At 44.4% G+C, this 14,071-nt stretch overlaps 1 protein-coding gene across 3 annotated transcripts in view; it reads right to left on the reverse strand.

Moving 5' to 3' along the window:
- Positions 1–11,996, reverse strand: part of crocc (ciliary rootlet coiled-coil, rootletin) — a 22,305-nt gene extending 10,309 nt beyond the window's left edge. The window contains exons 1-14 of one of the 3 annotated variants that reach the window (XR_014532178.1): positions 11,415–11,996; positions 5,846–5,966; positions 5,548–5,693; positions 3,908–4,099; positions 3,681–3,746; positions 2,509–2,597; positions 2,258–2,423; positions 1,958–2,064; positions 1,650–1,865; positions 1,215–1,305; positions 1,013–1,099; positions 645–863; positions 249–448; positions 1–144 (exon numbers count right to left, since the gene is read on the reverse strand). The exon at positions 1–144 is cut by the window's left edge and continues 39 nt beyond it. Coding sequence is in view for 2 of the 3 variants with exons in the window: in XM_083533694.1 (XP_083389820.1) it covers positions 1–144; positions 249–448; positions 645–863; positions 1,013–1,099; positions 1,215–1,305; positions 1,650–1,865; positions 1,958–2,064; positions 2,258–2,423; positions 2,509–2,597; positions 3,681–3,746; positions 3,908–4,099; positions 5,548–5,693; positions 5,846–5,966; positions 11,415–11,687 (2,117 nt within the window). In the remaining variant the exon portion in view is untranslated. Of the gene's footprint in view, positions 145–248; positions 449–644; positions 864–1,012; positions 1,100–1,214; positions 1,306–1,649; positions 1,866–1,957; positions 2,065–2,257; positions 2,424–2,508; positions 2,598–3,680; positions 3,747–3,907; positions 4,100–5,547; positions 5,694–5,845; positions 5,967–7,652; positions 7,898–11,414 lie in introns of those variants that run through there. The other 2 variants (XM_083533694.1, XM_083533695.1) reach the window with 2 other exon arrangements.
- Positions 11,997–14,071: the final 2,075 nt, after the last annotated feature.

Consider the following 14,071-nt stretch of genomic DNA (forward strand, 5'->3'; position numbering starts at 1 on the left):
ACAGCCGTCTCTCTCTCCACTCGTTCGTGATCTTTCTCTCTCTGCGCAGACGCCGCAGCCTGCTGCAGTTTATCGCAATCCAGCTGGAGCAGCTGCAGCTTTGTCTGCAAAGCCTGCACAGACTGCTGCACACACTCCTTTTCACTGCAGAGAGAGTGAGAGAGTGGGAGAGCGGGAGAAAGAGTGCAGGTTATTAGTTGCTGATCTCTGACACAGGAACCAATAATATAAGAGAATCTACGATATACCTGTAGAGTTTGTCTCTGTCCTGCCGGAGTCGTTCTCTCTCTCTCTCTGCTGTCTCTCTCTCCCTCTGAGCATCAACTCTCTCAGCCTGAATAACCTGCAAGCGTAGCTCCGCCTCCCTCCTGCCTGACTCAGCCTCACCCAGCTGTCTGCGCAGCTGCTGGACGGAAGACTGCGCAGACTGCAGGCGACCTTTGACCTCCTGCAGACAGACAGAAAACAAGCTTGTGTTTAAAAAAAAAAATTTTTTTTTAATTAAACCATTTTAATATTGGCGATGAAGACCTAGCTATCGGTCGAGCTCTAATTATAACAGTACATTTTTTTACATATTTAATAAAGTTTGTATTATGCGTATGTATGTCAAGTGAAGTCAAGTGTTTGTGTCAGGTGTGTACCTGTAGCTGCAGATGTCTACTGGTTGCCATGGCGCGCAAGGATGTAAGGGCAGATTCTGCAATGGCTGATGATCGCCGTGGAGACGCTGCTCTGGGTGGTGATGAGGATCGATGAGGGGAGGAGCTGCGCATCAACGGCAACAGAGACACAACGTTGTTCTCTGATTCGGCCTCCACTGACGAGCTGAACACACCTGAGTCCGAATCTGACATCATCAACTACAGCAGAGGGGGCGGGGTTACACGATGGGTGGAGCTACAGCATCTGGTCTCAGCATCTCAGTGGGTCTGAGTTTGTGTGTCAATTAATGGTGTGTGTGTGTGTGTGTGTGTGTGTGTGTGTGTGTGTGAGTGTGTAAGTGTGTCACCTGTGCGATGTCTTGTAGTGTGTCCAGAAGTGTGTTAGTGTGAGCTCGGAGTGTGTGCAGCTCAGACTCTTCATCTTCGCTCCGCTCCTGCACACACACACACGCACACGCACACGCACACACACACACACACACACACAGAATTAGCTCCTATAATCCGGAGTCAGTGAAATGGGTTAAAGCAGAGGTGAACTCCACACACCTGCAATCTCTGAGTGAGGGATGTGATCTTGCTCTCTTTCTTGTCCACTCGAGATCTGAGTCTCTCCATCTCTCTCTCTGCGTCCGCCAGCCTGCCAACACACACACACACACACATTAAATACAGCAACTAAACAACATTTAAACAGAGATTTCTCAATACTGGCTTGATGATTCCTCAGACTGATCCTATGCTGTGTTTCCTGTCATATAAGTTAGAAAGAGAAATTAAGCTTGTAAGAATTAGAAGTGATGGTTGGTGCTTCTGATATGTTTATGCATTTTTGCTGATATGGGAATGAATCTAAAACCATGTAGCATGTACCTCAGAGTTAATAGTGGTGTATGACTTGTAGAGTGTGATGATGGAACACACTGATTTATCATGATTCAGTGTAGAAATCCTGAAATTTTATTATCGGTTTTATTTCCTGACCTGTTGTTGAGTTTCTCTCTCTCTGATTGGCTCTCTGAGATTTCGCTCTCTTTCTCTCGGAGCAGCTGTTCCAGTGTGAGACGCTGAGCCGCCTCGCGTTCCAGAGCCAACGCCGAGCCGTCCTCACGACTCCGCACCGCCACACACACACACACACACTGCAGCTGGACGCTCTGAGCCACCTGAGCTAGGTCACTGCGCATCACTGACAGATCCCTGAGACAACACACACAGGGAGGATACGCCTTATAGAAGTGTGTGTGTGTGTGTGTATGTGTGTGTGTGTGCGTGTGCGTGTGAAGTCAAACCTTTCAGTGGCACTCTTCATCTCACACACACTCCTGCGGAAACTGACCACCTGCCGCCACAGCGTGAGCAGCCGACTGTGTTCACTGCTGAAGTAGTTATGAAAGGACTGGAGAAAAACAAACAAACACACAAACTAATTCATTAATAAAAAAAAATTCCAGCCTGATTGTTAAAGTCTCTCATTTTAAACGTTAGATATTTGCTGTGTGAATTGGTGATGTTATAATTAATAGCTAAATGTATTTATATATTTAAAAAAATTTAGTACGAGGTTCAAAATAATAGACAAATTAATTAACCTCCTCCTCTCTCCTCCAATCAGATTCCTTCTGCTCCAGCTCCTCCCTCGCTTTGGTCCAATCAGCAGTCAGTCTGCGGATGTCCTGACTCAGCGCTTCATTGGCCAGTCCGGCCTGTTCCAGCTGCTCACGCAACATCGCGTTCACCGCTGACAGACTGCTGCTCCTTTCACCATGACAACACGCAAACCCATTTGTTATTATCAGTGTGTGTGTGTGTGTGTGTGTGTGTGTGTGTGTGTGATTTACACCTCTGCTGCTCTTCCTCCAGGCGGATGAGGACTGTCTCCAGCTCACTGCTGCGCTCATCCTGACCATTAGATGACTTTTCACACCCACTCTGTAAAAAAAAGGTGTGTGTACAGTGACTCTTGTGAATGGGGTGTGTATGGAGTGTGTGTTGTGTGTGTATGGTGTGTGTGTTGTGTGTGTATGGTGTGTGTGTTGTGTGTGTATGGTGTGTGTATGGGGTCTGTATGATGTGTGTGTATATGGTGTGTGCACTGTGTGTATGTTGTGCAAATGGTGTGTGTATTGTATGTTGTGAGTACAGTGTGTGTACAGCATGCATGTTGTGTGAAATGTGTGTGTGTGTGGTGTATGTATATGTTGTGTGTATAGTGTGTATGTTGTGCGAACGGTGTGTGTGTATAGTTTGTATATGTTGTGTGTATGTTGTGTGTGTATGGTGTATGTATATGTTGTGTGTATAGTGTGTGTATAGTGTTTATGTTGTTTGTGTGTGTAGTGTATGGTGTGTGTGTGTGTGTGTGTGTGTGTTGTGTGTATGTTGTGCTTGTGGTGTGTGTATATATATGATATTTATGTTGTGTGTATAGTGTGGGTATAGTGTTTATGTTGTTTGTGTGTGGTGTGTGTAGTGTATAGTGTGTGTGTTGTGTGTATGTTGTGCGAACGGTGTGTGTGTATAGTTTGTATATGTTGTGTGTATGTTGTGTGTGTATGGTGTATGTATATGTTGTGTGTATAGTGTGTGTATAGTGTTTATGTTGTTTGTGTGTGTAGTGTATGGTGTGTGTGTGTGTGTGTGTGTGTGTGTTGTGTGTATGTTGTGCTTGTGGTGTGTGTATATATATGATATTTATGTTGTGTGTATAGTGTGGGTATAGTGTTTATGTTGTTTGTGTGTGGTGTGTGTAGTGTATAGTGTGTGTGTTGTGTGTATGTTGTGCTTGTGGTGTGTGTATAGTGTATATTTATGTTGTGTGTATAGTGTGTGTATAGTGTTAATATTGTTTGTGTGTGGTGTATGGTGTATGGTGTGTGTGCGTGTGCGTGTGCGTGTGCGCGTGTGTATGTGTGTGCGTGTGTGTGGGCGCGTGTGTGCGTGTGTGTGTGTGTGTGTGTGTGTGTGTGTGTGTGTGTGTGAGTGTGTAAAAACGAAGGCTGCTCTCACACTCACCTGCTCTGATGATTTGTCGAGGAGAGACTGTTCCAAATCACTGCACTTCTTCTTATACTGCAGAACCTGAACACACACCAACACACTACAGTCAACCACCTCCATCACTACCTAAACTGTGTACTGACAGAGGAGTGAACGGATGGAGAAACAAACGAATGAACGGATGGATGGATGGATGAATGGATGGATGAATAAACAGATGAATGAATGAATAAATGAATGACCTTGGCCTGTAGTTTCTGGACGAGTTGCGCTTGTCTCTGCTGCCCCTCCTGGTAAGCAGCGAGTTTGCGTTTGTAAGCGTTTTGTTCTTCATCCAGACGCTGTCTCAGCTCCACCACCTGCTGAGACAAACTTACACAATCTGGAGAGTCGCTGTCACTGACACCCACCTCCAAACGCAAAGCCTGCTCCAACTACACACAAACACACACACACACACACACACACACACACACACACACAGACACACACACGAGTGCAGGGTCAAGCAATAGAAATAAATAAGGATATGATATTCTATCAGTCCACTTTTACTCCTCTTTTTGGCTTCCTGTAGAAGAAAACAGTGTGATTATGATTTAATAATCTGATATTAAATGTTTCTCTCTACATAAGTGATTCAGTGTGTTAGAAAACAATCATTATTTAACAATGAGTTTGCTTCCCAATAATTCCTGAAAAAGACAAGAACTTTTAATTAAAAGGAAGAGTTTTCATTCCCTTCTTAAAAAAACACTTATTTTGATAAAACCCATCGCAATTCTCTGAGATGAAAAGCAGCTAAATGGGGGACAGAGGCATCACCATGGTAACGCCCTGCACTTATGATAAACATGACCCCCGGACTCTACTGGAAACACTCAGGACCACGACTCGAGTGTCCAGCGACAAGCCTGCAGGAATTTACTGCTCCCACAACATGTGTAAATTACACACTGTGTACACACACACACACATCTAAAAACAGACAGCGGTCAACAGTGTATGATCAGATCTGTGCACAGCAGAGCTTAATGGTCAGAGTTACAGATGATTTCCTGGATATAAGATATACGTGTATTTTGTGTTCATTCTGTAGTGTATTTGTCCCCCTGTGTTCAGTAACTCCAACATGACTCACAAAGTGGAAAATCATGAATCTTTTTTATTTGCACGTGAGACGTGAGGACACGAGGACATTAAAACTATGAAACACAGATTTTCAGATACACACAGGAATAAAGAAATGAAGAGACAGAAACACTGAGACATAAAGACACTAAGACATGAGGACATTCGCTCACTGAAACATACACAGAGAACTAATTGATTAGTTTTGTAGCAGATCTGCTGAATGGTATTGTGTGTGTGTGTGTGTGTGTGTGTGTGTGTGTGTGTGTGTGTGTGTGTGTGTGTGTGTGTGTGTGTGTGTGTGTGTGTGTGTGTGTGTGTGTGTGTGTGTAATGAAGCTAGGGCATTCTGATGCTATAAGCCCACACCAGGCCTCACCCAAACCCCCCAACTGCCCTGTTTACTGTCTCCAGGGGCAACAAACGCCATGGCAATAAGCCACTTCACTACATTTCATTCCACATCACCAAGGAAATGAGCCCCAGACCGCCCCCTCACACACACACACACACACACACACACACACACACACACACACACACACACACACACACACACACACACACACACACACACACAATGAAACCCCAAGCTGAAAAGCCAAATACAAATGACGATGTTTAACTGAAATTCCTCTAAGAAAACACCTTTTCAGTCAATCATTACCCGAGTGTGTGTGTGTGTGTGTGTGTGTGTGTGTGTGTGTGTGTGTGTGTGTGTGTGTGTGTGTGTGTGTGTGTGTGTCTCTGACCCTCTCGCTGATGGCGCTGTATTTGATGGCGAGCTCATCGCGGTCGGCACGGCTGTGTGCCAGCAGGTCCTCCACACGACTCAGTTCACTCTGAAGAACTCGGTTCTCCTCTTCCAGGGACAGAAGTGAGGACATGCTGCCCGCAGCTGAGACAGAGACACAGAGAGGGAGAATAAAGACCAACCAAACTGATCATATATAATCTCTTTCACACACACACACACACACACACACACACACACACACACACACACACACACACACACAGAGTAGGACAGCGCTGGTACAGGATACCTACTTCTCTCATTCAGGTTCTTGGTGACAATTTCTCGAGCCGTTATGCAGGTGGGCGGGGCATCGGGGGAAGAGCCTTGCACAGTCAACCTCTTGTCTTCAGATAATACACTCTCCTCCAACTTCTAGAAGTCATCACACACACACACACACAATCATGAGCACATCTCAGTACAGTTAGCCGTCACCTTGATCAGACTCAGAAAGGCCTGAAGTTCTAATAGAGTAATAATCTGTTTATTAGGTACACAGTGTGTGGGGATCATGCAGGCAGTAGACATGATGTTAACTGGAGGTTGGAAGTCGTGACTACATACAAAATACTGTTCGTATTACATCACAGTGTTTCATTCTGACCCAAGATTAACTTCTGCATGACTTTATTCTAAACTGATCAGATCCTGACCCTAATCCTGATCCTCAGGAGTCTGGAAGCTGATCTGGGATCAGGGTGGAGTGTGTGGGGTGAGGAGCAGGTGGCAGCACAGCGGTGGGGTTTATATTTAGAACAGAACACGAAGAGGTGCGGCGAGCTGGGACGGGAAAACGCTACACACACACCGAGCGTCTCAATATTATCATAATACACACCCTGTTATATTCAAATATGAACCCATCACATGCTGAATAATCACAGCTACAAACGACTGACACTGGAGACTCCTTCCATCGATTGTGTGTGGATTTCACTACATGAAATGAGCTGTTACTATGGAAACAACACAGTATAACCACAAGGGCATTAATATAAACCTGCACATTACAGAGAATTAATCCACACCATCTGACCAATCAGAACACAGAATTCGGCCACACTGTGGTGTAAAGGGTGTAGTCACATGGACTTTACTAGTGAAATTACACACTCATACATCCTGATTTCACCATCTGACTAGCCGACCAATCACAAACCTGTTCAATCATATAACATGCTCATCCTCATCATCACAAACTACTAGGGATGTGCATCTCCATCACTGATTCGCTCTCGATGCCTAGCCAATGATACGATACAGTAAAGATACATAGGAAGCATCTACCAATGTGATGTGATACGATTCTATTACGATGCAAATTCTGATTTCTATATGATTTAACACAATGTGATTCAAAGCAAACAGATTCAATCGAAAAAATCGATTGTTCAGCAATTCAGTATGTTACAGATAGTTTACTTTTATTTATTTATTCAGACAGACAACAAATTAATTAATTTAAGTGCCTTCTGACTTCTAACACATGGCCCTTTCACAAACAGGCCTTTTCCTGTACTGTATGCAGGAAGACACAGCTCTACCTCTGCCATGTAAATCTGTATTCTATGTGACTCTCTGTAGTGTTGTGATACGTCATATTCATGTAGCAGCAGCGGTGCGAGAAACGAACAGAAATCAATCTACATAGAAAACTTTAGTCACAAAATATTGTTTACCTCCTAAATAATAAAAGCATAGTGAATCTACTAATAATTCTATATCAATAAATCGGTTTTATCAACTTAAATATGTTAAAAACGATGCATCACGATTCTATTGGCAAATTGTGACCATTCACACTTTTTTAATCGATGCATCACAGAACTTGCATCAATGCGAATCGCTGAATCTTACCATCCCTACAAACGAGGTATATTTTAATAAGATGGACCAGAGGACCTTCTGAACTCCTTTCCCACAGACCCCCATCACCCCAGAGAGGAGAAGATGGGATGTGGTGTATTCTGTAGTGCAGTGTGGTGTATGGACCCCTGAGAGAACCGGAGAAGAGAGAGCAGTATGGCTCTGGAACATCTCATTAGTCTGTAATGTTACCTGGATCACCTGCTCCAGTCTGGAGTCCGCGCGTGGGCTCCCCGGCGCGCTCATGAGCTCGTGTGCGCGCCTGCGTGCGGCTTTTAAGGGCGATCCGGTTTATCAAAACTCCGCGGCGGGTCGATGATCACAAACCGAGACCGAGAACCGACATGAACATTAATATTTCTAGTAGTTGTTTTCTTCAGGGGCGGCGGAGGAGCGCGCACACTGCTCTGTCTCACAGGTGTCCGCGCGCGTGTGTGTGTCCGCGTGTGTGTGTGTGTGTGTCCGCGTGTGTGTGTGTGTGTGTCCGCGTGTGTGTCTGTGCGAAAAGAGATTAGAAGAAGGATTTACACACCGCACCTCCCCATCCTACACACACACACACACACACACACACACACACACACACACACACACACACACACACACAAGCGCACACACACAGGCACACGGCAAGCGCACACACATATACACACACAGTGGCCCCCACACACACATACACACACTGGCAATATGTTTAAAACATAACATAATTCTGCTACAGTTTACATTTTTACTTGATTTTTTTGTACCATTTATTTATTTGTTTGTAAATCAGTAAACATTTTCCACATCTTACTGAGATCTCTCTCTCTCTCTCTCTCTCTCTCTCTCTCTCTCTCTCTCTCTCTCTCTCTCTCTCTCTCTCTCACTCTCTCACACTTTCCCTCCCTCCCTCCCTCTCTCTCTCTTACACTTTCCCTCCCTCCCTCCCTCTCTCTCTCTCACTTTCCTTCCCTCCCTCCCTCCCTCCCTCCCTCCCTCTCTCTCTCTCTCTCTCTCTCTCTCTCTCTCTCTCTCTCACTTTCCCTCCATCCCTCTCTCTCTCTCTCTCTCTCTCTCTCTCTCTCTCTCACACTTTCACTCCCTCCCTCCCTCTCTCTCTATTACACTTTCCCTCCCTCCCTCCCTCTCTCTCTCTCACTTTCCCTCCCTCCCTCCCTCCCTCTCTCTCTCTCTCTCTCTCTCTCTCTCTCTCTCTCTCTCTCTCTCTCTCTCTCTCTCACTTTTCCTCCATCTCTCTCTCTCTCTCTCTCTCTCTCTCTCTCTCTCTCTCTCTCTCTCTCTCACTTTCCCTCTCTCTCTCTCTTTCTCCCTCTCTCTCTCTCTCACTTTCCCTCTCTCTCTCTCTCTCTCTCTCTCTCTCACTTTCCCTCCCTCTCTCTCTCTCTCTCTCTCTCTCTCTCTCTCCCTCCCTCCCTCTCTCTCTCTCTCTCTCACTTTCCCTCTCTCTCTCCCTCTCTCTCGCTCTCTCTCTCTCTCTCTCTCACTTTCCCTCTCTCTCTCTCTCTCTCTCTCTCTCTCTCTCTCTCTCTCCCTCTCTCCCTGTCTTCTCTTTCCCTGTCTTCTCTTTCTCACCCTTTCTTTCTTTTATATCTCTCTCGTTGTCTGTCATTCTTTCCCCCACCTTCTGTCTTTGCCAGTTTGTGTGTGTGTGTGTGTGTGTGTGTGTGTGTGTGTGTGTGTGTGTGTGTGTGTGTGTGTGTGTGTGTGTGTTTTAACGCCTGTCTGTATGCGATGAACACAATGAAACTAACAGACACACTAACATGCTCACTATGTTACCATGGACACAGACAGATCAACAAAACCCCAGGGAGGAGTGTGTAGTGAGAGTGTGTAGTGAGTCTAAGGTGTGTAGTGTGTAGTAAAAGTGTGTAGTGAGAGTGTGTAGTGAGAGTGTGTACTGAGAGTGTGTAGTGAGTCTAAGGTGTGTAGTGTGTAGTGAGAGTGTGCAGTTTGTAGTGAGAGTGTGTAGTGAGAGTGTGTAGTTTGTAGTGAGAGTGTGTAGTTTGTAGTGTGAGTGTATAGTGAGTGTGTAGTTTGTGGTGTGAGTGTGTAGTGAGAGTGTGTAGTGAGAGTGTAATTTGTATTGAGAGTGTGTAATTTGTATTGATAGTGTGTAGTTTGTAGTTAGAGTGTATAGTGTGTAGTAAAAGTTATAGTGTGTAGTGAGAGTGTGTAGTTTGTAGTTTGTAGTGAGAGTGTATAGTGTGTAGTGAGAGTGTATAGTGTGCAGTGAGAGTGTGTAGTTTGTGGTGAGAGTGTATAGTGTGTAGTGAGAGTGCGTAGTGAGTGTGTAATTTGTATTAAGAGTTTGTAGTTTGTAGTGAGAGTGTGCAGTTTGTAGTTTTTGGTGAGAGTGTGGAGTGAAAGTGATAGTGTGTATTGAGTGTGTAGTGAAAGTGTGTAATTTCTATTGATAGTGTGTAGTTTGTAGTGAGAATGTGTAGTGTGTAGTGAGAGTCTATAGTATGTAGTGAGAGTGTATAGTGTGTAGTGAGAGTGTATAGTGTGCAGTGAGAGTGTGTAGTTTGTGGTGAGAGTGTGAAGTGTGAGTGTGTAGTGTGAGTGTGTAGTGTGAGTGTGTAGTGAGAGTGTGTAGTTTGAGTGTGTAGTGTGAGTGTGTAGTGAGAGTGTGTAGTTTGAGTGTGTAGTGTGTGTGTAGTGAGAGTGTGTAGTGAGAGTGTGTAGTTTGAGTGTGTAGTGTGTGTGTAGTGAGAGTGTGTAGTGTGAGTGTGTAGTGAGAGTGTGTAGTGAGAGTGTGTAGTTTGAGTGTGTAGTTTGAGTGTGTAGTGAGAGTGTGTAGTGTGAGTGTGTAGTGAGAGTGTGTAGTGTGTAGAGAGTGTGTAGTTTGTGGTGTGAGTGTGTAGTGTGAGTGTGTAGTGTGAGTGTGTAGTTTGAGTGTGTAGTGTGTGTGTAGTGAGAGTGTGTAGTGTGAGTGTGTAGTGAGAGTGTGAAGTGTGAGTGTGTAGTGTGAGTGTGTAGTGAGAGTGTGTAGTGAGAGTGTGTAGTTAGTGTGAGTGTGTAGTGTGTAGAGAGTGTGTAGTGAGAGTGTGTAGTGTGAGTGTGTAGTGAGAGTGTGTAGTTTGAGTGTGTAGTGTGTGTGTAGTGAGAGTGTGTAGTGTGAGTGTGTAGTGAGAGTGTGAAGTGTGAGTGTGTAGTGTGAGTGTGTAGTGAGAGTGTGTAGTTTGAGTGTGTAGTGAGAGTGTGTAGTTTGAGTGTGTAGTTAGAGTGTGAGTGTGTAGTGTGTAGAGAGTGTGTAGTGTGTAGAGAGTGTGTAGTGAGAGTGTGTAGTGTGAGTGTGTAGTGAAGGCTGGATATTAATGCACAATGTGATGTTCAATAGCACTGACTGCACTACTCTAGCTTTACTGCCCTCTAGTGGACAGGCACATCTGTAACACCAGCATACTGCACAACAGAAGCACGAATCTATTGTTATATAGTTCCACTTTCTCAACTTATAATAATACACTTCTCATTACTGCTTAAAGATCTCATTATGAGAATCCTTTTTATTATTGTTGGAAAACAACTTATAAAATACTTAAAATATTATAGAGATAAATACATGTAAATATAGCAGTGAGTAAGCGGGAATCAGTTTGTGACTCTCAGACAAAACAATAACACACAAATGGTGAAGAGATCATTCCCTCAGTGTTCCTCTGTGACCAGCTGCTTGGATATAGCGGAACGATCATTCGGAACTCGTGTGTGTCGCGGCTAAGATGCTAGCCGAGCTGCTAGCAGACTTCACCGCTTTCACGCACTGAACCGGAAGCGGGCGTGACGCAAGCGTTTGAAGTGTAACGGTTTTAACGGCTGCACGGTGACGTCAGGACCGATATTTCAAACAAATCCACGTGCAGTGACGCGCGCGTGCTCTGAACACCAAGGCTGGGGTAAGAGGGGGGTGCAGGGGGGCAAAAGTGAAAGTAGATGGAAACTCACTTCCGGCTGCAGCCTCCAACTTTTAAACACGTCCAGGAAACAGACACCACACACGCGTCCCGGGTCTCCGCCGCGGACTGGGAGATGGAAAGAGGAGCAGTTGTCCGTAGCAGGCCGCGGTGTGGACGGAGTGAGTGGTGGGGGTGGTGATTTCCCGGGGTGGGACTGAGATTTACTATAAACACCAGGGCTCATTAAATCCCGGTGTCCGCTACGAATCGACTCACTCAATCGATTCTTATGAACGGAGTTGTTTAGACGAATAAGACTCATTGACTAAATGTCGATTCTTGATTTGTTTGATTCGTCCAAAAAACCTTTATATTCAGTCACATATTTATAAATGTTTAGTGATGTAAGAATTATAACAAACGTGTTAGAATAATTATCATATTCTTTATGACTTTATGACCATCATCATCACGGCCAAAATCCACTGCTTTTCACCGAGACTTCTGGAGTCTTTTCTCAGTCATTAACAAGACCCAAAACCTGTTCCAGCATGTCAATGCTCCTGTACACAAAGCCAGCTCCATTAAGATCTGCTTTCCATGGGCTGGAAGTGTGTAGAAATCTCCTGACCTCTGACCTCAACTCTATTAAACACGTTTGAGATGAATGTGAACGCTGACGGCACCCCAGGCCTCCTCACCTCAACTACATCAGAACCTGACTTTACTAACACCCTTTTGGCTGAATGAGCACAAATCTTCATAACATCTAGAGGAACATCTTCCCATAATGTGAAATGGGATGTTCAAAAAGCACATAGCAATCTTACGGTCAGGTGTCCACAAACTTTTGGTCAAACAGTGAAGCTATTCATTGTTCAGCTCAGACTTTGCACTTCATATTTTCACTTCCCTACTGAGAAGGTTCTCATCTTGATGATGTAGTAGATGATAAAGCAGTGTGTGTACTGGACATTCTTCACTACATTGCTTTCACAATCATTTTATTCATTTCTTCTATTAAAAGCCGCTGTGTAGATGAAGTTTAACTGCAAATAATGAACACTATACTAACACGTGATCACCACACGCAAAACAATAAAACAGGTTTATAAAATAGAAAGAATTCAAATAAAGCTGAAAGATTTTTAATGTTTAAAACATTCACTTTCTTTAAATACTCTTCCTGAGAGAATGGATTATTCACCTCTATTCAGGAAGTGATAAACAATAAGAAACAGGAGACTTCAGCATAAAAGAGCAGGTTGTTGTACAGAAATGTGAACATGCAGGAGGGTCAGTGAGGCTCTGAGTGTTTCCTACAAGCTCTTTAATATCCATCACTTCAGACCTCATAAAAATGATTACACAAGGAAACCGGCAGTACAGTTAAAACCCAAATATTCCTGGAGAACGTTTGTGCAGTGGATCACACTGATTCTAACTCATCACTGATCCACTAGAGAACTAGGTGACACACACTCGCTATAAAAAACACAAGTTCTCACAAGTGTAAAAAACATGTAAAAGAAATTTCCACTAACCCTCGAATGAGATACGTTCCAGATCCTGCTGCAGAACAGCCATCAGATCAGCACACAACAGAGTGCACCATGGAGACAGTCTCTCTCACACACACACACACACACACACACACACACACACACACACACACACACACACACACACACACACACACACACACACACACACAGAGGTCCCCACTGAACACGTCTCTGATATGTTAAACCAGCAGTTATGCTCTGAGAAGGTAAATGCCTGGGACAATGTGGTAAAGACCCTCAATGTCACCTCCTCCTTCAGGGCATCTGGAGAACCACAGTGCAGTGCAGCTAGTGCTTTAACAATGTTTACTGGAGAACCAAGCAGAAGAATGCAACCCCATTCAGGAGACTGGAGCTGGAGTAGGTGGATGAGGCGGATGAGGAGCGAGCAGCAGTGAGACCCTGAGCCCAGCCCAGAACATGACTTTCCTTGAGCAGAGCGCACACAGAGTCTGGTCTTTCCTCCATCTCCTCAATAAATTATACTTTTTTTTAACTTGAAGTATTTATTACTGTTTTCTGGGTGATGGAGGATGGGTGGTGTATGAACATGAGGGGAATGGCAGTGAGAAGCAGTGTGTTACTGTAGGACGATTGTACACTTTAAAAGCATAAGGAATGAAATCGACTGACGTGAAGCTGTAAATAAACACGAGGGGATTTAACACGTGTGTGACGTGACTGGGAGTCTGGAATGTGATTGGAGGTCGGGATTAATCTGAGGATGTGCTGAACAATGGAAGTGTTTTATTATTGAACATAAATGTAAGAATGTGGCACAGTGTGTGATGATGGTTAGTCCGTTGTGGTTTTGTGAGTGTTGAGGTACTTTAGAGTAACTCGGAAGGGGTAGATCAGTGGGTAAGATGTTGGACTTCTGATCAGAAGGTCATGAGTTCAGAACCCACCACTACTCTTTATACCAACTGTAAGTCGCTCTGAATAAAGGCGTCTGTCAACTGCCATGAATGTAAATGTACCTCCAGACCAGAACATGACTTTCCTTGAGCAGAGCACAAACAGAGTCTGGTCTGGAGGTACATTTACATTCATGGCAGTTGACAGACGCCATTATTCAGAGGGTGGATGTTCATACACCACCCATCCTCCATCACCCAGAAAATAGTAATGAAATACTTTA

The sequence above is a fragment of the Silurus aristotelis genome (assembly GCF_946808225.1).
Source record: "Silurus aristotelis genome assembly, chromosome: 28".
Lineage (NCBI taxonomy): Eukaryota > Metazoa > Chordata > Actinopteri > Siluriformes > Siluridae > Silurus > Silurus aristotelis.